Source organism: Rhyacophila brunnea, unplaced genomic scaffold, assembly GCF_057557595.1.
Source record: "Rhyacophila brunnea isolate RB1 unplaced genomic scaffold, BYU_Rbru_1.0 scaffold_6, whole genome shotgun sequence".
NCBI lineage: Eukaryota > Metazoa > Arthropoda > Insecta > Trichoptera > Rhyacophilidae > Rhyacophila > Rhyacophila brunnea.
The window spans coordinates 31,819,923-31,846,248 of record NW_028233276.1 but is presented as its reverse complement, the minus strand read 5'-3'; the positions used below and the strand labels follow the sequence as shown (position 1 = coordinate 31,846,248).

At 32.3% G+C, this 26,326-nt stretch overlaps 1 protein-coding gene across 3 annotated transcripts in view; it reads left to right on the top strand.

Moving 5' to 3' along the window:
* LOC147065562 (uncharacterized) overlaps window positions 1–25,994 on the top strand; it is a 95,233-nt gene extending 69,239 nt beyond the window's left edge. Inside the window, exons 3-5 of one of the 3 annotated variants that reach the window (XM_085956701.1) lie at window positions 18,637–18,756; window positions 23,711–23,767; window positions 25,519–25,994. In XM_085956701.1, coding sequence (XP_085812827.1) covers window positions 18,637–18,756; window positions 23,711–23,767; window positions 25,519–25,782 — 441 coding nt within the window. In that variant the 3' untranslated portion in view covers window positions 25,783–25,994. Of the gene's footprint in view, window positions 1–18,636; window positions 18,757–21,307; window positions 21,543–23,710; window positions 23,878–25,518 lie in introns of those variants that run through there. The other 2 variants (XM_085956702.1, XM_085956700.1) reach the window with 2 other exon arrangements.
* Window positions 25,995–26,326: the final 332 nt, after the last annotated feature.

Here is a 26,326-nt window from a genome sequence, read left to right as displayed (position 1 = left end):
ATTTGTTCTCTTGAAAACATCTCAGCAGGCGATACCTTTCTATATATTACATATAAGTATATTTTTTGTCGTTGGTATCCAAACTGATTTAACATATAATGCTGTTGACCAGTGGCCACAAGCAGAATTTTTTCGTTTTGAAAATGATAAATATGAGTGGATATTTATAAATTTTATGAAGGTTTAATTAAGTAGTAGGTACTTTGTGTAAATCTGCTAAAAAATTAAGAATTCACTCCGATAAGCATTTAAGATCGACAATACAGTTGAAACAGGGTTTTCTGATTCAATGTCATTTCGACAATTGACTCGACGTGTTAAAAATATTTATGACGTGTCGTAAACCCTTATTTTTACAATGAGTAATAAATAAATGCACCATTATGCCATTTTCCTACAAAAATGTTTTTGGTATGAAACTATTGAATAGCCTACCGTAATTAGTTTATTTTTAAGGGACGTTTCTATTGTGTTATTACATACGTTGTAACTTGCTACTTTAAAAAAAATAGAAATAATAGATACCTACTATGTAGAGAACTTTTAGTTAATTTTTGTTTGTAAATTTGTTTTAAAAAAAAAGATCCTCCAATAAAATTTTATTACTATCATAATAATAAATTATTGTTCTGTATTATCATTATTCATCACCGTGGCAATAATAATGACTATAATGAGACTAGGTAAGGACAAACATCACAAATTGAATCGTTTAGTTTAAAATACACTCACAAATTAGGTAGGTACGTGTTCAGTGCGGACAACAAATAATTTTAGATGGTAGTCATAGATTAAATAAATACGGTGGTAAGTTCTTTAATCTGAGGTGGTAAGTGTACGTATATTACAATAATGGTAACCAAAGCATCATCATTGTAACATATATGTCATGGTCTCCACAACGAGGGGCTGAAAGGGCTCTAGCCTGGGAGCCCGTGCTCAGGAGGAGCCCGGCGAGGCGAATCGACCAGATAAGTGAGATAAACACACATCACAAATTTGCTTTAATAGTAAAAAAAAAGAATTTTCTTACAATACTATTATTTATAGTTCTGTGGTTATACGAAACAATTCTTAATTGTTTATCAATACTCGACATCTCCATAATTCGTATGGATGTTTTAAAATATACAATAAAACACTAAATATACAGATTATTGTTACCCCGTACATACTGCCTTTATTCTTAGCGATAAGAAGGGGGCCCCACCAAAGATCCTAGCCTGGGGGCCAGCTTCACGATGTGGGGCCTATGGTATAGGTATATACATACACTACAATATTAGTCCTTATAATGTTGAATATAGGTAGGTACCTACTGATTAATGACAATTTTATATTATTCTATAGGAATCGTGTTTAGCAACTCGAGTTGCACCTTCCGTCATGTTTTATCTTATATAATTAATGATACTTCTTCTTCTACCCTGTCATGTCTTAATATTGGGGCATAGGGCAAGCATTGGCGCCACTTCCCTCGGTCCATCGCCATGAGCCTCCCGCCACGTCAGACCTGCAGCAAATAGGTCGCTTTTGTAGCAACGCTGCAGGGTGAGGGAGAGGCGGCCACGGCGATGGAACCCTTGAGGCTGTGCCACAAGGGTACGAAGTGCCGCACTCTTTGGCGGCATCCGGAATACGTGTCCCAGCCACGTAAATCGTCTCTTCGTGATAATTTCAATCACCGAAGGCTGCTGTGCTCACGAACTCGGGTATTTGTAACGCGGTCGTACCAATGTACCCCTAAGATTCGGCGGAGACATCGATTCTCAAAGCTCAAAAGCCGATAATTAATGATACACCATTGGTAATTTAAAATGCTATAATTACGTAGTTTGGTGATGATGGCTTGAAGCTTTTCTTAGAAGTAGGTATGGCCTAATGGCCCTTATGGTGGAGAAGGTCCAAAAGAAATCTTTGAGGATCCTTTGTTTGAAGCTGTGTGGATGCCATCCATGGCTTTATCCGATTGATTTATCTTAAGAACGCTTACACACTGTGTTCAACCAAATCGCTTCGGATATTGGTATATTCCTCCTGCGTGAGAACGAGTTTATGTGAACGATTTATAAATTCTTAGTTTGATAACTTCTTAAATAATTAAATGGCGTAGTTAGCTCTATCGGTATACAGATATGTACTGTATAAATTTTGTATTTACTCGTCTCTGTATAGGTACTTACTATTTTTTCTAATAGTTGCTGCATCTATTTCTTTATTTTTAAACACTATTTTAATACTATTTCTTTAATTTTTTTTTAAATATTCTGTGCTCGTCTTGAATCTATAATCTGTAAAATTTGTTATATGTAAATTAATTTTTAATTTGAATCTTTATGGTAGGTATGTGGATATGTTGTTTTTTAAGTTTAATTAATTAACAAACTGAACTATCCCAAATGAGACAGTAATATAAGTTATAAGCAGTGACGAGTGGTGGTAGAAGTAACATGCCTGCTGATTATGGGTGGTAGATAAAGTAAGAGTAAAGAATAATACAATTCTTGACGGTATACTTTGTTGAGACGAGGTTCTTTCGCCTGCGGCGCTGACAATCCTTGCCCACTTGCTCAATATACATCCGCGTAAGAAGTTCAAAGTTTATTGTTGCATTTATACATCCAACGTACGTACGTATGTAAAGAAAAAAATTAAGCATACCGTTTTTTCGGAAAATTATAGAGCGTTCCTGTTCGTGAAATTTTCCATTTCGAGCACTGGTATTATGTAAATAAGTAATATTATTAAAAATGACATGTCTTCGTTTGACACAGTACGTCTATTAAAATACATACGTATGAAGGGGATTGGATGAGGGCAGGGCTTGAAATGGAACGGAACGCACCGGAGCGCCGTTCCGGCTCGTGAAATTTGTAAAATTATCGCTCCGTCTCGTGGAAAAAATATGTTGACCGTCTGAGCTAGATAGACCATAGAATAGAACATTTGACACACTTATTTTCATAAAATACACATACGATTTGATGACTATGTAAATATCTTCAGAAAATTTATCGAGCGCTCCGGTTCGTAAACTTTTCCATTTCGAGCGCTGGATGAGGGAGAAGTTCATGAGAAGATGATAAAGTACAGAGAGTTACAATGGTAAGATAACGGTACAGAGTATCACGATGAGCTTAGGTGCTCAGACCGAGCAACGATCCGGTGGTGATGATGATCGGGTAACGAGCTCTGGAGTCTATGCTAGAGAGTCGAATGTCAAATGGCAAGTAACTGGGCTCGAGAGTGGAGTAGTGATAAGTTATGGATCGTCCTTGCCATGTATACAAATGAAATCAACGCATTACAAGAGTCATTTTCGCAATTAAATAAATCGTATTATACAATATTGAACTAGGTTATGATCGAGGAAATTCTGACAATCGCTTCCGCCACTTTGATATGTTTTGACAACAAAAGATAAATATCGATGTGTGTCACCCTTGTAATGCTGAGTGGTGGTGTGATTGCTAAACTTGTATAACGTACTAGATTTCAAAAATATATAAAATAATAAATAATTGTGATTACGTTATAATATATTATATAACTAGATGTGAATATTCAATAATAATTACTAAATGTGCTTTTGCAATCTTTCACCATATTTTAGTAGTAAACTTTGCTTAAAATATCAATAAAAATGCTTTTTTTCTGTGGAGAGTCTAATTAGTGGCGCTAGTAGAGCTATTAACTGGTTAACTCCGCCTGACCCAAAGTGTTTAGAGAAAAAAACAGAATATTTATATTCAGTTTATTTTAAACATTATTTGTGTACTTACAAACATTTCGAAATATTTACGTATTACTTTTCCACTGCGCAGTGCCAATGTTTAAGATTATCCGACCAATAATTTCATATTACAACATTAACAAATAAATAATTTTGCATTGTTTATAACAATTAAATTATGTGCGTCGTCTATTTCCATTGAAGCTACATAATATTATGGTCAAAATCTAACAAAAATACGTAAATATTATTTGTAATTTCACAATAACTTTTTACACCCTCTAAATTATAAGGGGAGTAGTTGTTAGTCAACTATCCCCGTTATTATTTTATATTCAGACGGTTGCTTTTGTATGTGACATGTGATATTGTGTGGGCAGTGTTCAAGGAAAACGCGCGTTGGTACTTATTTACTTATATAGTTTTGTCCTTTACTTATATGGCACAAATACACTAGTGGTATTACACGGCAGATGGCATAAAGTTATATTAAACTATGTTTTACGTGTATAAGTTTATTATGATCCTTTTAACTTGATAATTGGTAAAAGGGCTGTGTGCCCTTGTAACCTCTACATAATTAAGGTCTTTAGACAACTTTCGTTTCCGACTCCTATTTTCTATACTCTTAATATGAGCATAGACAATATCGTGTCAGTTGTAGAGTTGGGTAAAACCTCTACAACATTATATGATAAAAATGATTATGTTATTTATTTTAATAAAGAGTTTATCTACTTTTTAAAATGGGTATATATTTATAATTTAAAATACAATACGATAAAAAAAAGAATCTGAAATTAAACCAATCGTTCACGCTTAAAACACAAAAAAATGTTTGGCATGAATACCTATTGAACAAATAAACGTCTCATATTATTAGTATATGTTTAACAAATTTTCTTGATTGAATTGTATATCTCGATTAAGACTATACAGATAGTATTCCTGAGGATGTATATTGACAGAAGTTTCCGGAGTGCTATTTCCTGCCTACATAATATTAACATTTTCTATTATGGTGTCTAAAATTAGTTCACGTTTGACCCCCGGGGCATCCAAATGTCTCAAGTAACCGCTGTGATATACCTAGATAAATATATGTACATGTCAAAAATGATGAATGTCATATTAACAAAAAATGGCCTCCATTCTGTTCATTTCTCAATGCCTCCATGCGGTGCATCGTCTGTTGTTTGTACAAATTCATTAATATCTTACATTACGCATACCTCGTGAACTTAAAACTGTCCATCTGTCATTTGTTCATATTTGCAAGTTTTGACGTTGATAAATATTTGGTATAAGTAACATGCATGTGGGCCAAGCTTTATTAAGGTAGTAATAAAAAATGCACTCGAAAACGCTTTCATCAAAATATAATTGGAACAAACATTACTACAAAAAATCAACTGTATTTTAACAGCGATGAAAACAGTGGACTTTTTTTTTACAAAAAAGTTGAATCTCTCAAACAGAATGATCTACCTACCTATTTCTCGGTATCGATACGTCAATCATAGTATCATCATTATGAAGACAAAACATGTGAACGCGATTAGACTAGACAGTTTGTGTCTAATGGGATATCTACTTACTCAGTCAAATACAGTCTAAAAATAAAATACGATTATTTAATAAAAAAGAAAAGAGGACAACATTCTCCAACCGGACCAATTTTTTTTTCTAGAGTCGTGTTTATTTATTGGTAAACAGTTATTTCGTTTTATTCCTATTGGGTTTTTATCTTGCCTGTGCGTTAAAGTAAAAAAAGACTTCATTCATCGGTCTTTCCATCAGATTTATTGTTTTGGTGAAACACTTTTTTAATTAATTTGATCTACTATGTTTTGTGATTATACAGCAAACGGATACCTTGAGTATTAGTGAGAGTAGTGCTATTTTGAAGGAGGTTTAACTATTTAAGTACATGCGTATTTATTCACAAGTATACATTTGCATTAGATAGGTAATTAAATTTTTTTTTAATTGGTAATAAAAATATATATAATTAATAATACTCATATTCAAATTAATTCAATTGTTCCGGCAACATACACTCGCGACGTTATATCGTTAATTATGTTATGTAATATTAAATTAACTATAATTCTCTATCTTTTACCTCAATACTCAATTATTGCCAAGAGAATACTTAGTAGAATATAGCATGTAGGTACATATTGTCAATAGTTCTTTATTAAATTATACTTGTATATAGTTGATGATAGTTCCTTAAAATAATGGAAAATTGGAAAACTGTTTGCGATATATGAAAAATGGTGACAATTTATCAGTCAGTCTGGCTATGTAAAATCATTATAAAAAATGTATATTTTTCTGCATTATACAATACGTTCCTCTTGCTAATGATTAATTCAGCGCATAGAAAGTCCCACCCCATACCAGTACTAGGCAACTTTAGTACCAGTGACCCTAAGGACACAATAAATCACACCCCCAACGAAAAATAATTATTATTGAGGATGACAGTAATAACATAAATGTTTTTTTTTTATATAAGTAAGTATGTATTTGTTTGATTGTTTAATGAACGTCTTTAATATTATTTGCTGAAACTTTGTTTTACTTTATGAAATACGCATCTTTTTAAGTGTTAGTACCTATAATTAATTTATTTTATGACCGGTTTGAACTGTTTTAAGGCCACTTTTAAATCTTCTGACGAATCAATTGCGTCTTTTGTGTCAAATAAAATCACCACTTTATAGTAGACACAACTTTTCTCCACGGATTGTTCGATATAACGTCAATTTATGGACCTAAAAAATGGGATACTATATTATTTGAAAGCACCTTTAGTATTTTAAAAGAAAAATAAATTTTAGAAAACACCCACGGTGGCCGCGCGGCTTAAGCGTTAGACTATCACGCCGTGGGTCTCAGGTTCGAATCCTGGGCCTGGCAAGTACACTTATTGTTTTTCAATTTGTGTGTGAGTCAGGGTATGGACCTAATAGGTGGAGCAAGTGGCTGACATCCATTTCTCGTAAAAAACAAAATCTGTTAATACAAAACCTCTACTCTGTGGAGGCCCATATGATCCTATTAGGATCGGACATGGTCGAAAGAAAGAAAGAAATGTATCCATTATAAAAAATATACTCGTATATTTCTGCATAATATACAACATGTTCCTCTTGCTAATGATTAATTCAGCACATAGAAAGTACCACCCTATACCAGTACTAGGCAACTATAGTACCAGTGACCAGTGACCCTAATGACACAATAAATCACACCCTCAACGAAAAATAATTATTGTTGAGGATGAGAGTTATAATATAAATGGTTTTTTTTTATATAAGTATGTATTTGTTTGATTGATTAATGAATCTCTTTAATAATATTTGCTGAAACTTTGTTTTACTTTGAGTATTATTTTATGTGAGAAATACGCATCTTTTAAAAATATTAGTATCTACCTATAATTAATTAATTGTATGATCGGTTTGAACTATTTTAAGGCCACTTTTTAATCTTCTCACGAATCGATTGGGCCTTTTGCATCAAATAACTTTATAGTACACACCACTTTTCTTCACAGATTGTTCGACATAACATTTTATGGGCGTAAAAAATGGGATACTATATTATTTGAAAGCACCTATAGTATTTTATTATTTATAGATGCTCTCATCGTACATGAGAGATAGAACATTCATTTCGGGAAGTGATCTGCTATAAAAATTTAACTATAGTATCATGAGCAAAGAAAGGTTCTCATCTATAAAGATGTGACAATACTGACAATGATAAACGTATATAACCCTAATTAACCCAGTCAAGCCTATAATTAAATACTTCAAGATATCTTTATTAATTTGACATTCGCAATCTTGCAAAGCTATGGGATATGTCACTTTAGTACTAACGACTACTCATTATGTTGGCAGGTATAGAAATTTAAGCCCAACCATTATAATTACCAATACATTGTATTCAGTATCTAATTCAGAATAATAATTTCTAACGGAACATCAATCATTATTAATCATCATATTATAGTATGTGGTACAGAAAGAATATTATGAATAGTATATTATAATAAATTAACTAGGTTATTTCCATGAATAAATTTATATAGAGAAATACCAGTGACTACCTTCGCTCTCGTACCTACCTATTTAATAATATATGCAATTAGATAGAACGTTGATTAGTAAGGAAAATACTGTATAATATTATGTTATCCTATCTATACCTACCGACTAGGACAGGCATGTCAAACGCGTCGATAACTGTTTTTGTCAATCACGCCATAGTTATAATATTTTATAATTATGATTTTATTGTGTTTTTGCAGGGGTCGTATTAACTATTCCTATTTTTACAACGTTTTTCTTAGGTCGTATTCTTATTTGTCTGGTACAAATTTTGCAATCGATTTTTAACTAACTATCCGAATAACTAGACATTTGAAACTTTTAGAATATATCAGAACACGATGCCAATGCATTTTTTAATACTTTTAGCAATCTTTAAGTAGAATTGAATTCATTTTCAGTTAATTCTGTTTTGTATGAAAAGTTATTTCGATACCATTATTGGTTGCTAGGGGATCCTAGGAACTAAATTATTAAATAATATATATACGTGCCTTACTATGGAAATCAATATGAAATGACATTTCATTATTCAGTATTTCTATCAAGTATAAATTTTTTTGATCGTTTAAGCTAGTCAAGTCAAGTTTATATGATTCAACAGAAAATTTAAAAACGTTGTTTATAAAAAGTTCTTTTTATCTTGTAATTATTATTTCCTAAGAAGCTTACGTGAAAGTCATTTTCAAATTAACCGTGAGGAAGCCCGAGTAACCTCGTCGTATAATTTGATTCATATAACATCACTCACGGCTTACCACCGGAGTAAGCCGGCTTTCACATCTAAACTCGCCTCGTCTGCCGCACAGCCATAAATCAAACCATCCAAGAACGTCGATCCGGTGTCGCACGCTACCTAGCGACAGTCGCACGTAACCTTCGAGACGTATAAATGTTTGGATGCGGCAATGGGCGAGCCGGTATAGGAATGACCAATTCGTAGGTGTTTGTATGCGTCCTGGCGTCTTCGAATCGCAGCCCGAGAAGAGTGCAGCTTGTCGTTTGCAACAGTATATTTTCTTTTCAAACTAAAAAGTCGCATTCGACCAATCTGCGGAGCTCCATTCTCAACGTGTGTTTTGTTAATAATGATGACGTCATATCGGCGTATTCGACACGTTGCAGGCGGACGAGTATTGCTGTGAGAGCCGGCTAAGAGAAAGAGAAGATCTGAATCATCGCGTTTTAAATTGTGGCGTAGTTTCCCCTTACCCTCACCGAGTGAGCTCTATTAATTGGCACTCAGATAATAATTTGACGATGAGTGCAATCACTGCTTAAAAAGAGGCGTCATTTTCAAGACGAATAGGAATTTGCACGTTGAAAGACCTATTGAAAGTATGTCCGCATTCGAATATAATACATTTTTTAGGTCAAAGCATAACGATGGGACAAAGTGGTGGCACTAACAGTTCTTATTGTACTTACATAACAGTCAACCTGAAGTTGGACATGTCTGGACAAGGCATTCAATTAACTGAATCAGAAAATCAAATTAAAAAAAAAATAAAAAAATCTTTATAATATAAAACATTAATATTTTTATTACAATATTGGGAAAAGGACAACTGGGCGCCAGGACAATTGGGCGCCGCACTGTCGAATGAAATAAATACACATTCGTTTTATTACATTTATACAGAAAGTAGACAAGGAATTTTAATCAGTTTAGTAGTTTTAATTCATTTTGCTGTTCTTAACATGATATTTTGATTGCGGATTGAGAATAATTATCATGTCTGAGGCTTTATAAAAACATTAGATCTCTCTTCTCGTTGGAACTTAAGCACATGCACAATTAAATCATTATTTACGTGTGCATATTTAAATTCTCACCAAGTATTAAATAATAACTTAAGGCGAAGTCTTCACTGAGCCTTTTTTAAAGAGGCACCTAGCGGAAAAACACGAAGCTTGCAATTTGAGACATTTTTTTGATAATTTACAATTTCAACTGTATTAATGAATACATATTAATATGTATCTGAAAACATTAAAAATAAAAATATTTTTTATTTTAAGTCAAAGACAAACTTACAATTGTAAAAAATGTAATAAAATGTGAATTTGTTCTATCGGACCGCACCCTATTATTACATATAGTTCATGGTCATATTTATTATTAAAATTTAGTTTATTAAGTTTTCTTTTAATATAAATATTTTATTTATATTTATAAAAATAATTGATTTGATATAAATAAAAAGGGATTTCAAGTTATACACATTTATATTTTTTATAAAAATCGATGTTTTTTAAAATAGATATAAAAAATATTAAAACTATGAATTAGTCAAAAATCGCTTAGGTGATGCTTAGAAAACTTAACAAACTAAATTTTAATAATAAATATGACCATAAAATATATGTAATAATAGGGTGCGGTCCGATAGAACAAATTTACATTTTATTACATTTTTTACAATTGTAAGTTTGTCTTTGACTTAAAATAAAAAATATTTTTATTTTTAATGTTTTCAGATACATATTTATTCATTAATATAGTTGAAATTGTAAATTATCAAAAAAATGTTTCAAATTGCAAGCTTCGTATTTTTCCGCTAGGTGCCTCTTTAAAAAAGGCTCAGTGAAGACTTCGCCTTAAATATAAATATTAATATTCACGAACGTCTATTTATTTCCGAATGTCAATCGATGGCTCAGTTGTCCCGGCGCCTAATCATCCTAGACCAGGGGTCGGCAGAAGCGGCTTTTTGCATAGACGTTTGCGGCTCTTCAAACATCAACTACAATTTCACTTCATCTCAATATGAATATCTGATACAATAAGACTACACTAGTTTTTATCGTACGTTCTCTCAAAATAAATGTCAATGAGCTTAACTTAACACCGTTCGACACAGTGATGCTGGTTCACTCCAGATGCAGTTAATAGATTTAAAAAGCAAGGAACTGCGGAGCAACAAATTCACAGATCTGACCAGCCGTTTGAAAGAACTCGAAAGAGAGAAATCCAATTTGATTTATCAGCACAAGTGGACAGCTATAAAACAACTGCCTAAAATAGTAACAATAATAATATTTGATACCTACATGGAATCGTTTGCCTGAAACATATGACGCGTTAAAAAAAACTAGCTTTTGGTATTCTTACAATCTCTGGCTCTACATAATATATAATATGTGAACAAATATTCTCATCTATGAATCAAATTGAATACGTGTATTAAATAAGGTTCTAAGTACCAAAAAGTAGTATTGCCTGTAGTTACAAAATACCGAGTCATTGCAGTAAAATTTCATGAAGCAGACCTTTTGAAAAATGTAGTTTTACAGTGTGAAGCAATCACGGCAGCTTCTATAATTTTAGGTATTAAGAACTCGCAAGTGTCAACACACCATCGTCAGCTATTTTATATTGAATGCCGTTGACCACTGCAGTGCTACTTACACCATTATAAATAAAACACGCCAACGGACTTACAACGTCGACAGGTTTAATTATTTTGCTGTATTTTTTTGACTTGCTTGAGGCACTTAGACTATAGTTGAAGTGATTGGCGTTGGTATGTCGAACATTTTCTATAAAAATGTCAGTTTTTATTATTTTGATACTTAGCGCCTTAATTAATACACGTATTCAATGAAAAATAAACTTAGAAGCAGAATAACGAATGAAAATTTACAATCATTAAATTAAAAATAAATAGCTATTTGCCAGATATAGTAAAGCTATCAAAAGCGATGCATGGACGCCGGTCTAATTAATTTTTTTATAAAAAATCTTGTACTCCCCCCCCTAAAAATCCATATACATATGTATATTATATATATGCGGCTCTCTGGTACCTTTGTTATCCCGTTTCCTTGACAATTTGGCTCTTGTCACTTGACAAACTGCCGACCCCTGTACTAAACATACAATATGTACCTACATATAAAACTGCATGTTACGGAGTTTTGATTGGCAAGATTAGAGTTATTGATAGTTTTTGCAGTAAATCATAGAATGTACAAAATACATCAGAAATAAAATAAAAATGATAACCACGATTAGATAACCAGTATTCTATAACAATTGCTATTATACGTATTGATATATCCAGAAATTAATTGGCCATATAACTAACTCGTCTTTATTATTTTATTATCTGGCAATATTCAAACGCATATTTCCGGTTATTCGAATTTATTATACCTACTTACACAACCGAAAAGAAAGTTGTAGAGAAAATTACGCAACGCTCGAAAAATATTCAACCTGTGGTTTGGTATTTTATATTAATTTACGGTTGGTGGACTTTCCCAACGCATTATTCATCTGGTTTGTACCAAAGAGATTATATGCCCGTGCAGTGTCTTTGGGTTGTACCAATGATTAGTTTAATGAACGTGATAAACTATTTATGATCGTAAAACAAACAATTTCGAATCAGATATCACTTACATACAAGTATATTAATTATAATATAGTTAAATTATCCTCATGACACCACCGATTATAATACATACAACAATAACTTCAGTACATTATTGAACCTTCCGTATCAGTGGCGAAGGGTGGAGGTAGGCTGTTAAGATCAATCAAACGTAATTATTATCGAACATACCTACTTAATATTGAAAACACTTCTGAGAAAATATATTATAATCAATAGAAACAATCGTTTTTGAAAAGGTCCAGCAGGAATCGAACCTGCATCTCTCGGGTTTCGCATCCATACACATATACCACTATGCTATTATGTATTATAATTAGATAAAAAATAGTTAATTAAAAAGTATTTATTTTCATTGAACTAAGACTGCAATGTGTCGATAGTATATTTTGTTAGTTTTTACAATTTAATTAACCCATGCCTAATTCAAGCCATATTAGATATAAATAAAAAAAATAGTCAAAACATATTCATTTGTAATTTTACTACAAATATTTTTTTTATAGATTTGAAGAAAAAACCGTTTTTAATACTTTTTGTTGGTAGTTCGCATATAAATAGTACCTATGTATTGTAAATAATATAATATTGTTTATTCATGATGTGTTCATAATTTGGCTGTGATTAGATGATAGTAAGTTACTATTGAGTTGACATAAATGATCTAAAAATATGCATTTAAATTAACATCCGCTGTAGCCGAGTGGTAATGTGTCGGTTTATGAAGTCATGGGTCTCGGATCCGAATTACGAATGTATCACAAATTCACTTTTTTCCAACGTGGGTTTGAACCCAAAGCACGGGTCTAAAAGATCAATTAAGAGACTAGCATCGATTTCTCGTAAAACATCTGTTACGAAGCTTTCCGGGAGGCGGTCCAGATCCGCATATATCATTGTAAAGTTAATTTATTATAATTAATAATAAAAACATTCAAATAAAGACTTGTATGGTAATAATATTCGTATTGTGAACAATACATTCTGGTCTCAGCTTCTGAGAAAGTTCTATTTATTAATGAACAATATTAAAATTCTATTGATTCTCAAACAACTTTACACGCACGTGTTTTTGGCCAAACCAGTTTTCTTTATATTGGAATATTTTGATAAACCACGGACAATAATAAATATTGAAAATCAGCTGAGTTTGGCGCCATTTTCAGGGAAGCTCGAATTATATATAAATAAGAATATTACAAGATTGAATCATAAAAACTTGACAATTCTATGTGTTATAAAAACTTTTTATTGCACTTGATAGAAATACTGCATAAATATTATAGAATATTGAAATGTCATTTTGACGTTTCATATTGATTTCCATAGTAACGCACGTATATATTAATACTTTAGTTGCTAGGACCCTCTTAGCAACCAACAATAATAACTTTCCATACAAGACAGAATTAACTGAAAATGAATTCAATTCTGCTTAAAAATGGCTAAAAGTATTAAAAGAATGCATTGTCGTCGTGTTCTGATATATTTTTAAAGTTTCAAATGTCTAGCTAGTCGGGAAGTTAGTTAAAAATCTTCAATCATCCAATAGAAATCTTGGACAAACAAGAAAAAAATTGTACTGGACACATAAGAAAAAATCTGTACTGGACAAACAAGAATACGAGCTAATAAAAACGTGGTAACATAATATATTATACAAATTGGACTACAATCGTATGCAAAAAAATGTTCCCAATTGGTTTTGAAATATATATACGTACTTATTCAATTTATTTTTTATGCATACCTACTGCTAAATAATTGCATTTTGTTATATTTTTGTATCAATAACAATTCATATAAGACGTTGCATAGCTAATTCAGACATTCAAAAATGAATACATAACTTATAAATTACTATATTTTTAGCAACAAGGTATTTATCATTAGGAGCGTGAAAACCTGGAATAGGTCCTGACTTCTGCCAATAAACCTCTCCACCAGATCCTGACCATCTATGTACTTCTTCTGCATCCAATTGCATTGCTTGGCATTGCTATATTTTCCCGTTCCCAGTGTCCCAATCTTAACTGATTGAACTAAGCTGCAACCTTTTATATACCATGGAGATCAGCAATGTATATATTCTCCTATGAATGTTGCCGTCCTAGATTGGCACATAAATGATGATTTTTTTTCCAAATATGTTCAAAACTTACCCATTTGGCAGATCCACCCACCGACGGAAATCGAATGTAGTTTTGTACCGTGTGCCACACTAAATTTATAATTGCTGTTCATGGAAAAATAAGCGTATAGGTACATCATCAGTACTTAAATTGTATTATACTTATTTAAATTTATACTGTCAAACGCTTGACGTTAGGATGGCCTCGTAATTTCCAGGTTTCCGAGGCGTAGGTGAATACAGACTTTACGAGTGCCTATTAAAGCGTGCTTTAATTATTTAAGTTCGACGATATATTGGCGATATGCTTTGACGCAATCGATTCGTCAGAAGATTTATAATGGAAATCGAAAAGATTCAAACCAGTCACACAATAATTATTAAGTACTGATAAAATATTACCTAACGCCAAACAAAATCTCTACAAATAGCGACAAAACCACTCACGAGCAGATATTATCTTCAATAATATTTTTTTTTACAGGATGTGATAATAGGATAGGTATACATTGACATTTTTGTTGGTAGTTGGATTTTTTTATCATGAGGGTCCTCAAAATTCGGCAGTGCATCGGGCCTCTAAGCTCCTAAACCCACCACTGTAGACGACATGTAAACTAATTTGGTTAATAGACACTTATAAAGAATATATAATTACTCACTAGATTAGTGTATAATAATTATTAATTGTGTGATAGGTACCAGTGGCGAATGTTGGAGGTAGACTGTTAAGATCCGCCATAAATAGTGCACACTAAACTTTGCAGTCATACGTATTTGTTTTCATTGAAACAAGACTACAATAATTTACAGATGGTGTCGTCGGTTAATTTTTAAAAGGCTTCTAATTCGGTAAGTATAAATATTCAAAAACAGGAAGTATCTTAATAAAAGTATTTTATTAAACTTTGGGAATAATTTAAAATCAGCAGCAAGTAAAAAAATGCTCAATGGTAAGTATTCAAATAATTTATGAGAAAGTATACAATTGTTTACTTGTCAAATTATCATAATAATAAGGATATATGTTTTATCTACTGACACGCGTATTTTAAATAATGATTATATAGTTCTATAACCGATTTTTTAATATTATTACTTGCTCTAACATTATTTTACCCTCCACATTAAAACTGGCGTCTTTATTCTGACACTTCGAAATAAATACTTACCAATGATTAAAAATTTTGACACTTGAAATTTAAAAACTTTTCAAAATTGTATATAAATACTTACTTCAAAAATACACGCCTTTTTAAAATTCAATTACTGCGAAAGCCAAGCCCTAATAGATAATAGTCAAAAAATACTCGTATATCTCAATTAAATCATACATAACTTTGAATATTTTATGGATATAATAATATTTTTTTATCTATAGTTTAGGCAAGGCTTAATAAATTTTAAAGAAATGAACCAACAATAGGATGTGTAATAATATGATATAATAACGAAAACTAATAAGTATGAATGAAAAAGTGTGCACAATTTTGTAGTATCGCCCAAAATATACCAAAACTATTATGATTTGTTTTAGGCAGGGTTTAATTGATTTTTAAAAACTAGCCAATACCAATAACATAAATAACTAGCCAATAAAAACAAATATGTATGACTAACAAAGTTTAATGTGTAGTGTTTATGGCGAATCTTAACAGCCTACCTCCACCCTTCGCTACTGACTACAAACGAATTTATTTATATCTATGGATTGACTAATAAACTTAATTTCAATAAAGACTAATGATTGTCTAGCTAGATTATAATATGGCCAACTTTATCTAAGCCTTAGTTTATAATATAATATGTAATGATATTCTAGTTTATAACGCTCTAATTCTAATTGTGGATGGCTACATACTATCCGACCAATTTCTACTGTTTGTTTTGACGTTCTCACATCTGCATTTTATTTTTAGTTTTATTATAAAATTACCATTGGAATGTAAACACAGTCTTATCGTATGTGGGTCGAACACAAAATGCAAAAACGACCGTGGCCAATACGCTTCATGCATGACCCGCAAATTTTATATTTTGAATGTGTTTAAGATTATTTTAATTATTAACTGAAATACATAAAGTGTTTTAATCAATTATATTTAAAATTGAGTGATTATGAATATTTTCAGCTGTCAAAATGCCGTCAATAAAGTCATTTGATTACTTTCGTGTGGCGCTATTTTTTACGATACCTACCAGACAGATCATATTTTTAGACTCCGTAACGTGGACGTATGTTTACAAATCTTATTGACAAATATTCATTCATAAATGACTTTATACAATAATATACATAAAGAAAGTGGAATATTATAGCAGGGCCGCCGCAAGGAGTGCAACCGTCTGGAAGTGAAAAAAATTACGCTCGATGTTAGAAAAAAACACACTCATTTTTATCGGCGACACATGCGACTGTAAATCCGGCTTATCACGCTTGGTCCAGTACATCGACGTAAAATAAAGTTGTAGGTAGCTAATTAGAGCCATTTTTAACCCATACTCGATGTGCAGCCCGTCCGTGTAACCTTCACGTCGGTAAAATCGCTGAACGAGTAACGCCGGCAAATGAAGTTCATTATTCGTTACTTGGAATTAGGGATTCCAATCCCGAGCTATTTTCGATGCCTGTGAATCCCGGGATTGATAAACATGATCCCGAAACTTTCGGGATTGATTTTTTTATCAATTTTTATGGAAAATAAAATAAAAACGAAAATATAACAGAAAATATACTTTTAATAAAAAATAACTAAGTAAGTACATTATTAATAAACTGACTTTGAATTAAATTTGATTTATACCCATTTGCAAGTTGCCGATTCATTTGTTTGAACATGTACCGTTTAAAAAAAAATCGGTTAGGTACATGTTCAAACACGCGCGTTAACATCATTTTACTCCCTACTTCAATTATTATAGTTTGTCAATTTATGGCTACGGCCGTATGTTGTAGCTTAACCACTGGGGAATGCCAAAAGAAATGGCGTATTTCAAAAAAACACTACCTTATTCTTAGGTCAATAATTATTATAAAGCAATCATTATTCGTAGGATGTTTATCACACTTGAATGGTCAAAGACATAGCTTATAATTAGTATCTTTGGAATTATCTTCAAATGTGTTAATCTTGCCCATTTTTGAATAATAAAATGCCTAATTCTTGTCAAATTTGGGATCACAGAGATTATCAATATAATTTTTTATCGTAAATATTTCACTATAATAATGTCGATATAAATTATACTGATGGTTTTATAAATGCGTTTAAAAATTAATAAATGTAAAAAATCTTAACACCACTGCATATTTATGTACTGAATTATGACTATATTTTAAAACATTAAAGCGAGAGGTTTAAAAGAATACTATTTTATGTAATAAAAATACTTTATGAAGTCATCAAATGTTTAAAATAAATATAACGGATAATAAAATAAGGCTTCAAAATTATATAAATAGATTATCTACAACGTTTAAGGTGTGTCCAGGATCATGCTTTGAAAATAGAAAAAAAGCTTCATTTTGACCCACGCTGAGCACGTCCGCCCTTAATAGAATTAATAATGAAAATGACAATTTCTACAAAATTCATGAATTCAAAAATGAAAACCTAACCTAACCTAAACTAACCCAGCCTCACAAATAACCTAGTATATCGGCTATTTTCAAAATGTGTTTGCCGCTGGTTTCCCCATAACCGACTTGTACGCTTAAAACTTGTAATGTACTTACTAATAAAAAGCCCCTCGAAAGTGTGTCATTATTTATATGTGGGTGTACTCAACTTGTAAGCGATGGAGAAAAGCTCTTATGCTTGTCACCTACTTAATCATTTCACAAAATCAAATAGTTACGCTGAATAACAATGACATTTGTTGTGAAGCCTGCCGAATCAATAGGCTACTGGTGCAGATAAATTAAACTTGCGACCACCCCTTACCTCTGCCGCCCGTGTGCACCGCACACATTGCACATAAGGATACGGCGCCCCTGGATGTCATACACCTATCTACTACCGTGTTAATTAAACGATTTCGAAGAATCCTACCAAAATTTAAAGCAAATGTATTCTGCGAGCTACAATATTGCTCCTTTCTAGCTCTACAAACAATTCAACACACTTTTGAAATATTTGTATTGAAATGTTCTAATAATAAAATTATTTAAAATTTTCCAAGACGACATCTATGTGTTACAAGAGTAACTTATGTAAAATAAAAATATTTTTTTTTTGTTGACAGATGAGGTTCCTGCAGCTGATAAATCGGTTCGTGTCCGTAATATTAATTAGCGTCGCTCTCACCGCGGCGCTGCAGTTCAGTGGGGTTGCTTCACATGCTAAGGACAGTGCGGACTATGAAGTGAGAATGATTTTATATTCATTTAGATATTATGTAATTACATTTATTTAAATTTAATTTATTATTTACGTTCATTTCGAGACACCGAAAGTTAACCACAGTTACCGAAAACCATACAAGGGGAGAGGCACGCCAGTACAGAACCTAGCGGAAAATTCGAAGCTCGCAATTTGAGATTTTTTTTTGATAATTTACAATTTCAACACTGTATTAATTAATTAATATGTATCTGAAAACATTAAGATTTTTATTTTGTTTTTAAATTCAAAGATAAACATACAATTGTAAAAAAATTTTAATTCGTTGCAGGGTCACATCTTATTATTAGATTATATTTTATGGTCATATTTATTATTTAAATTTAGTTTAGGTTTTCAATTTTCGTCGTTTAGATTTTTGACTAATTCATCGTTTTAATATTTTTTATATTTATTTTAAAAAACATCGATTTTATAAAAAAAAATGTGTAAGTATAACATGAAATCCTTTTTATTTATATCAAATCGAGCTTCAATATTGGGACCATACCTAAAATAAAATTTGATATAAATAAAAAGGGTTTCAAGTTGTACACATTTATATTTTTATAAAAATCTAATGTAATAATAAGATGTGACCCTGCAACGAATTCACATTTTATTATATTTTTTTACAATTGTAAGCTTATCTTTAAATTTAAAAAAAATAAAAATCTTTTTAATGTTTTCAGATAGGTACCTACATATTTATTAATTAATACAGTTGAAATTGTAAATTATCAAAAAAAAATCTCAATTTGCAAGCTTCGTATTTTTCCGCTAGGTTCTCTGCTTGCATGCCTCTCCCCAGTCTGTCTCGCTAGGTCTTGCAGAAAGCTTTTCGTCATAATGACATTTACATAACATCTAGGTACCAAACCGAAAAAAACGATTTTTTTTCGGTTCGGTACATGTTCAAACACGCGCGTTAACATGATCTCCCTACTTCATTTATCGTTTGTCAATTAATGGCTACGGCCGTATGTTGTAGCTTAACCATTGGGAAATGCCAATAGAAATGGCGAAATTTCAATCAATGAAATTTTCAAAAAAAATACTACCTTATTCGTAGGATGTTTATCACATTTTAAAGGTCAAAGACGCCATAGCTTATAATCATTTAGAATTATATTCAAATGTGTTAATTGTGCCCATTTTTTGAATAATAAAATGCTTAATTCTTGTTAAATTTGGGATCACAGAGATTATAAAAAATATTATTAATACAGTCATCAAATGTTTAAAATAAATATAAAGGGCAATAAGGCTTCAAAATTATATAAATAGATTACCTGCAACGTTTAATGAATGTCCAGGATTATGCTCTGAAAATACCATAAAAGTCCATTTTGACCTATGTGGCGCACGTGGGCCGTTAAGCAGGAGCTATAAAAAAGAAAATTGTCTACTGAAAGTACCATAATTTCTCAATAAGATTTGGAGAACTTGGAAAAAATTCTCGATAAACGTAAAAAAAATCGCTTGACTGGTTAAAAATTAAATTTCTTGAATTCTTCGGTAAGCATTATTTATGGCCGGAAGAGGTACCTAGCTAAATAAAAGGGGTCCCGGAGTTTCTCAAATTCTCCGTTATTTTTTTTTTCTGAGAAACAAAAAACCTGTACATTTTCAACAGTGATGACAACGCGTACTATATTTTCCCCCAAATACTATAATTTTGGAGGCTCTGTAAGAGACTGTAAGGCCATCCTCCCACGGCGCAACTTATGTCCGTCGGAACTGAAACTAAAATTCCAGCCAGTATCTAGCTAATGTATTTTAATGGCGGCTCGCTGACGGCGAGACTGGAATCTCTCAGCTTCAAAACGGTCGCGAAGAGACGCGACATGCTATAGATCTACCATCATAAATTGGCATTTCAGCGAGGGCGCTAGTATGACATTGAGAATATTACCATAACTAACAAAAAAATGGTAATTTATATTTTTTTATTGGTAGTAGATTTCTGTACAAATATTATGCAATCCATAATTCGAGAAACATGTCGTAAAATTAAATGGCATTTGTAACAAATTTATCCTCGATAGACAATTTTAGTTTCAAATTCGACCGGCTGCCAACTTACGATGGTAGATCTTTAGTCGCGCGGTCTTTGAAGTTTCCAGTCACCGTAAAACAGTGGTACCAACATCATTAGATTCGGTGAAAAATCATATTTTTTACCAATATTGGTCACACTGCGAACATGTGTCATGCTATAAAAATCATTAACAACCCAAAACGTAAAAAGTACAAGATAAGAAAAATTGAAATAGCTTAATTCTAATCGAATAAACGCAGCAGCGTGCGTGTTGTCGGTTTTTGTACAAAACAGCTGATGGTTCAGTTTGAGGTTATGTGATTATTATTTCAAGTGGTTTCAGTAGCGCCGTGTGCGAAGCATCACATTGGCCAGTTTATGAGTTCCTTTACAAACCAGTTCTGTCAGATTTCAGTTGCGCCGTGGGAGGAGGGCCTAAGTACTATAATTCCATTTTGAAAAGATGGCAACACTGCCACTGACAGATGTCAAAATAAAGTCGCATAGACTTGTAAAGTCGCGTGTCTATGATATAGCCGTACATACACACAGATTCATTTCTACAAATTATCTTAATATGGATATTAACAATTATTTAAATTCGTATACCATGCATATGATGAATATGCATACGCAGTTTGCAGTCATTGCGAACAATATAAGCATGATAGAATTCGCGCAAAATGCTAAACCTTCATTACCAAGGAGATACGTCGTCAGGAACATAGGTAGTGTGACACCCCCGTATGGTCCCCATTTGGGGATGTCTTTGTGTATCTGGAGACGCCCGAATCGGTATCAAAGCCAACAAATAATAAAGCGCTGATTACGAAAATAAATAATAATAACACAGCCGAGCCGGCAATGCCTTAGAGTAGATTATAATATGTTGAATGGCAACAATGCCATAATATAACCGTTGACGATTTGCAACGTCGCTTTTTTTCGCCAACGGCTCTCGTTGGAAAAAATCACAAGATGGCGCTCAGATCGCGACAAGCAGCAAAATCGGGAACGCGTACATTTCGCCCTCCGTAGAATAAAATTATTAAAAAATGTAACCATATAGTATAATAAACTTAAATAAACTCGCCGTTTTCCATCACAATTCCGGTGCCTTAATTATCCACCTTCATCCCAAATACAGACGATAAAAAAGAAACCAAAACACAAAGTGACAGTTGAGAAATTCTCTTACCAAAATGGAGGGGAGTGATAAGTGGCGCCCAACGTGGGGCGCCACTTATCACTTCCCTCCATTTCGGTAAGAGAATTTCTCAACTGTCACTTTTATTTTTAGTTTCTGGTTTATCGTCTGCGTTTTAGGATTTGGAGGTAGATAATTGACACACCGGAATTGTGATGGAAAACGGCGAGTTTATTTACGTTTATGTCATATAATTATTACATAGTTTTATAGTTTGTTTTACGGACACAATATGTTTTTTTTAAAGAATTATTATAGGTTATTCATAACACACAATTTATAAGCGCAATTGATTCCAAAATATTTATATCCCCGAGCTGGTTACTTATAATATACAATAGCCGCGAAATACTATCGACACGCGATTTTTTTTAATAGTTTATGTTACCGAGGACGAAAATGCGTGTCCCGTGTATTACTGTTTTCGTCATACTCCCGCCATCTTGAAAAATCATTCCCAACGGTATTTTTTCTTGGGCGACGTTGCATATCTCCAACGGTCAAAGACAATGTTGCCGGCCGACTTTTAACATTATTTTCTAACAACTCTTTTTCTTCTCCTTGCACTATCTAACATTCCTCTCTCTCAATTACAATACAAGTTATTTTTCCCATTCATTCTTTATACATGGTATTGCAATTTATTGGTGTTTTGTCTACACATTCTACTGACATGTTTCATACATTATTGTTATCGACAGTTGGTCACTTTTTATACTGTTTAAGGGGTGAAGCCCAATTTCATTCGTCGTCTCGCATACTTTCTTATTTATTCACACCTGGTCTTCCACGAACCGTGTCCTCAGCCTCAAAGACACGGGCCGTGGGACTTATTTCTGGAAAGAAACGTCCCTCTGGGTGGTCAAGGGTGCGGCTCGGTGCAGTTTATTTGACTACGAGGCCAAGGGCGTGTTCAGGCCACTCTACACCCCTAAAAGGTACTCTAGGTATAAGACCCGAAGTCCGAGGTCGTGACAGTAGGTACAGGACCCATACGCAAGATAATAATAATATGATGAGCCGGAATTTAGATTGAAGTTCAGGTTCACGAAAGATGGTACGAGGAATATAATATTCTTGGTGATTGTGGTTACCCCTGCTTACGTACCTATTTACACCAGTATTAAACCCTCTTTCATGTGGCGAGACACAGTACAAGGCGCAAATTATTAGTCTAATCGCGATTCCTGTCATGTAAAATTTTTAAACTTAAGTATATATAATATTTAATAATACATGACGTATGACTTTTTCCTTTACGTTGGTCAGTGATCAGCATTTCTTTTGACGAGTGTCAAATTAAATAACAAAAACTTTTTGTCACCGTATGCGAACACAAATAATACAAAACATCTATCCAGAAACGTGGGTAAGACCTTTTTTGTAATGCAATATTATAGTATCTACAATTGGCAACACACTAGTGTGATTTTTCAAAATACACCCTGAAACTAACAAACAAGCATTATTTAACTATGACAAATACACGATTCAATTCGTTCATACTGCATTTGGACATTTAAAATCTCCACGTGTGGCCTGCGGGCCGATGAATCACTGGCATAGGTTCAAAAGAGAATTTAGTTCCAAATAAAGTCGATAGATAGCCCATAGGTAGGTTACTCCGTTTCTTGATACCACTATTTTCGATTATTATGAATTAATATTTGCTTTTGTTCTAAATTCCAGGTGAAGGCAACGGGCCAGCCCGACTACGCCAGCGACGTAATCGACGGAATTTTCAACGTGAGTTGGTACCGAGTAGGGCTACAAAGAGCGCTGAGGGGCGGAGTATTTACCGCCCTCACAGTCATGTGGAACTACCAGGCCGCCCGCCGATACCTCTGCCTCGCCAGGTAACATCCCCACAGCCCCCCCCCCGTCTTCTGTACACGTTTTCACAAATGTACACTGCTCCCATTATGTTTCACTCATTCCATGAAAACATCTTTGACATCAATCTCATTCTATATTTCCATTCCATTTTGGGTCATCATCTCATTACGATTCTATTCATTAGTCATATTATATTTAGCACAAATTAGGGTGGTTTTAATTATTGATTATAATATTTAAATTAACGTAATTTCCATTCTAATGCCCCGGCAACTTTGATTTTACATACTGTTGTTTTTGTAATTATAATACATTTCTTTACTTAAATATTAAATTAATCTATTTATTTATCCTATAAATAATACACGCATTCTTTATAGAACATAATATATAATTTTAAACAACCCTTGATATAATGAATATTGATAACAATAATATTATGTATGTTTTCGAGGTTGTTGCGAATTATGCAAATGTTAAAAATGTATGTACATATGTATATATTTGTATAGGTACTCAATTCGAAAACTGTTATTTGAACGAATTTTCGAAAACTCTATATTTTATTTTTATTTATATTAAAAACCAAAAAAATACTTCCATTTTTACTATTCCCAATAATTTTAAAAACACAACATATTGGTATCTGCATAGGATGTTCAAAGTTGTGATTTATTATATATAATTATCATTCCTCTCGTTTATTTTCTTCTAGGAAAACTTAACTTTCCAGTTTTCCCCTATTGCTAATTTTCATTTTACCTCATAATATATTTTTATGTCTTCTTGTTTTCACACAACTTTAATGATTTACCAAAAGATGGCTCTCATTATTTTAATAACTATCTGCAATAATTACAATATTAATTATTCATTTTCAGTATTAAGTATTCATTTTCAAACAAAAATAATATTTTCTTTGTTCCTTTCTGTCCTTGGTAACTGGCTCTCTTTCACTGGCAACATTGGTATGTATTCATTTCTTATTCTTTTAATGAAATGGTATTTAAATATAATGACTAAGTATTCCTATCTCAATTCTAAAATTCTACATAATATTTAAAAAACGATTTTATCCATCAATATTATCAGCTATTTTTCTAAAGAAAATTGATACCATTTCATTTTTTGCTTTTCTTCTTTTCCATATTCATTTGATCTCGGCATCTCGGTAAGTTTGCATGTATCATTAGTTTTTTTTTCATTTCCACTAATTATTTAATTACCCTTACATTTATTTATATTTTCACATACATCATCAAACAAGACATCGACTTTAAAAAAATTACTATCTGATATTTTCTAAATTATTCAACAACAAATAATAACCATTGTTTTTATGTATTATAATAAAATATTAATAAAAATTAATCAATATTAGTTTGATAATAATATAGCTACTAAGGAAGATGTGTATTAACCACTGAAATTTTACTCTTGGGCATTATTTTTGGAAGCCATAAAAAAATCACATTATTTTGTTTCTTATTTATTCATCATTTCATGGTAATAAAATAGAATGTAATTTATTGTTAAAACTCTTTCCTTTTGTTTAAACTAGCATTAACGTAGTCATCAAAATATTCCTAATATTTATATTTACCTACGCACATTTTCTCGATGTCATTAATTAGCTAATTAAAATATTCTTTGCCGTTCAGATCCCAATCGCCACACTGAACGCAGTGAGTTCCCTAGTCCAAACAACTGGACCACTCTTCAAGATGGCGGCCGAGCAACGCGTGGAGGCCAGGAAAGCCAGGGCCGAGGTCCTTAGGGCCCGGGCCGCTGACAGAGATGCAAGAAACGATGCCAGGTCCGCCCGCCGCGCTGAACAGGCCAGGTCTATCTCAGTCACCCGCGTCAAGAGCAAGCCTTCCAAGGTTCAGAAGAAGATCCTGGTCACGGAAGAAGAAGAGGAATGATCCATTCAACTGATTGCTTATAATAACTATTTTGATAGTGTCTATAAGAATTGTCATCTATAATTATATATTTTTGTATTGTATTGTATTGAATAGATTTTTTCTTACAATACTAAAAATGTCAATGTTATGTCCACATTGAAATACTAATTTTATAACAAAAAAAATTGTACAACTTGTCTGAACATATTATCCCATCAATAAGTGAGTAACAAAATGTAAACTTTTACGAATGTTGCCATAAAAATCAAATCGCCAGAAGATTGAATCATTTTCACACCAACCTGTCTTTATATTTATTTTTCTAACCTTCAAATTAATAATTTTATATTCTCTTGAATCCATTTCTTATTTAAAAATCTTTTGCTATATTTCCTACAGGCGTATTTGATAAATTGTAGTTTTAAACAAGCAGTTATTTTTTGTCTTATATAATACTTTCTCTACATAATAATTATTATATGATATTTTCCATATTAAGTCCTAAATCTTTTCAATTTTTCTATCTATTAACTTCCTAAATATTATGTACCTTTCTCAATAT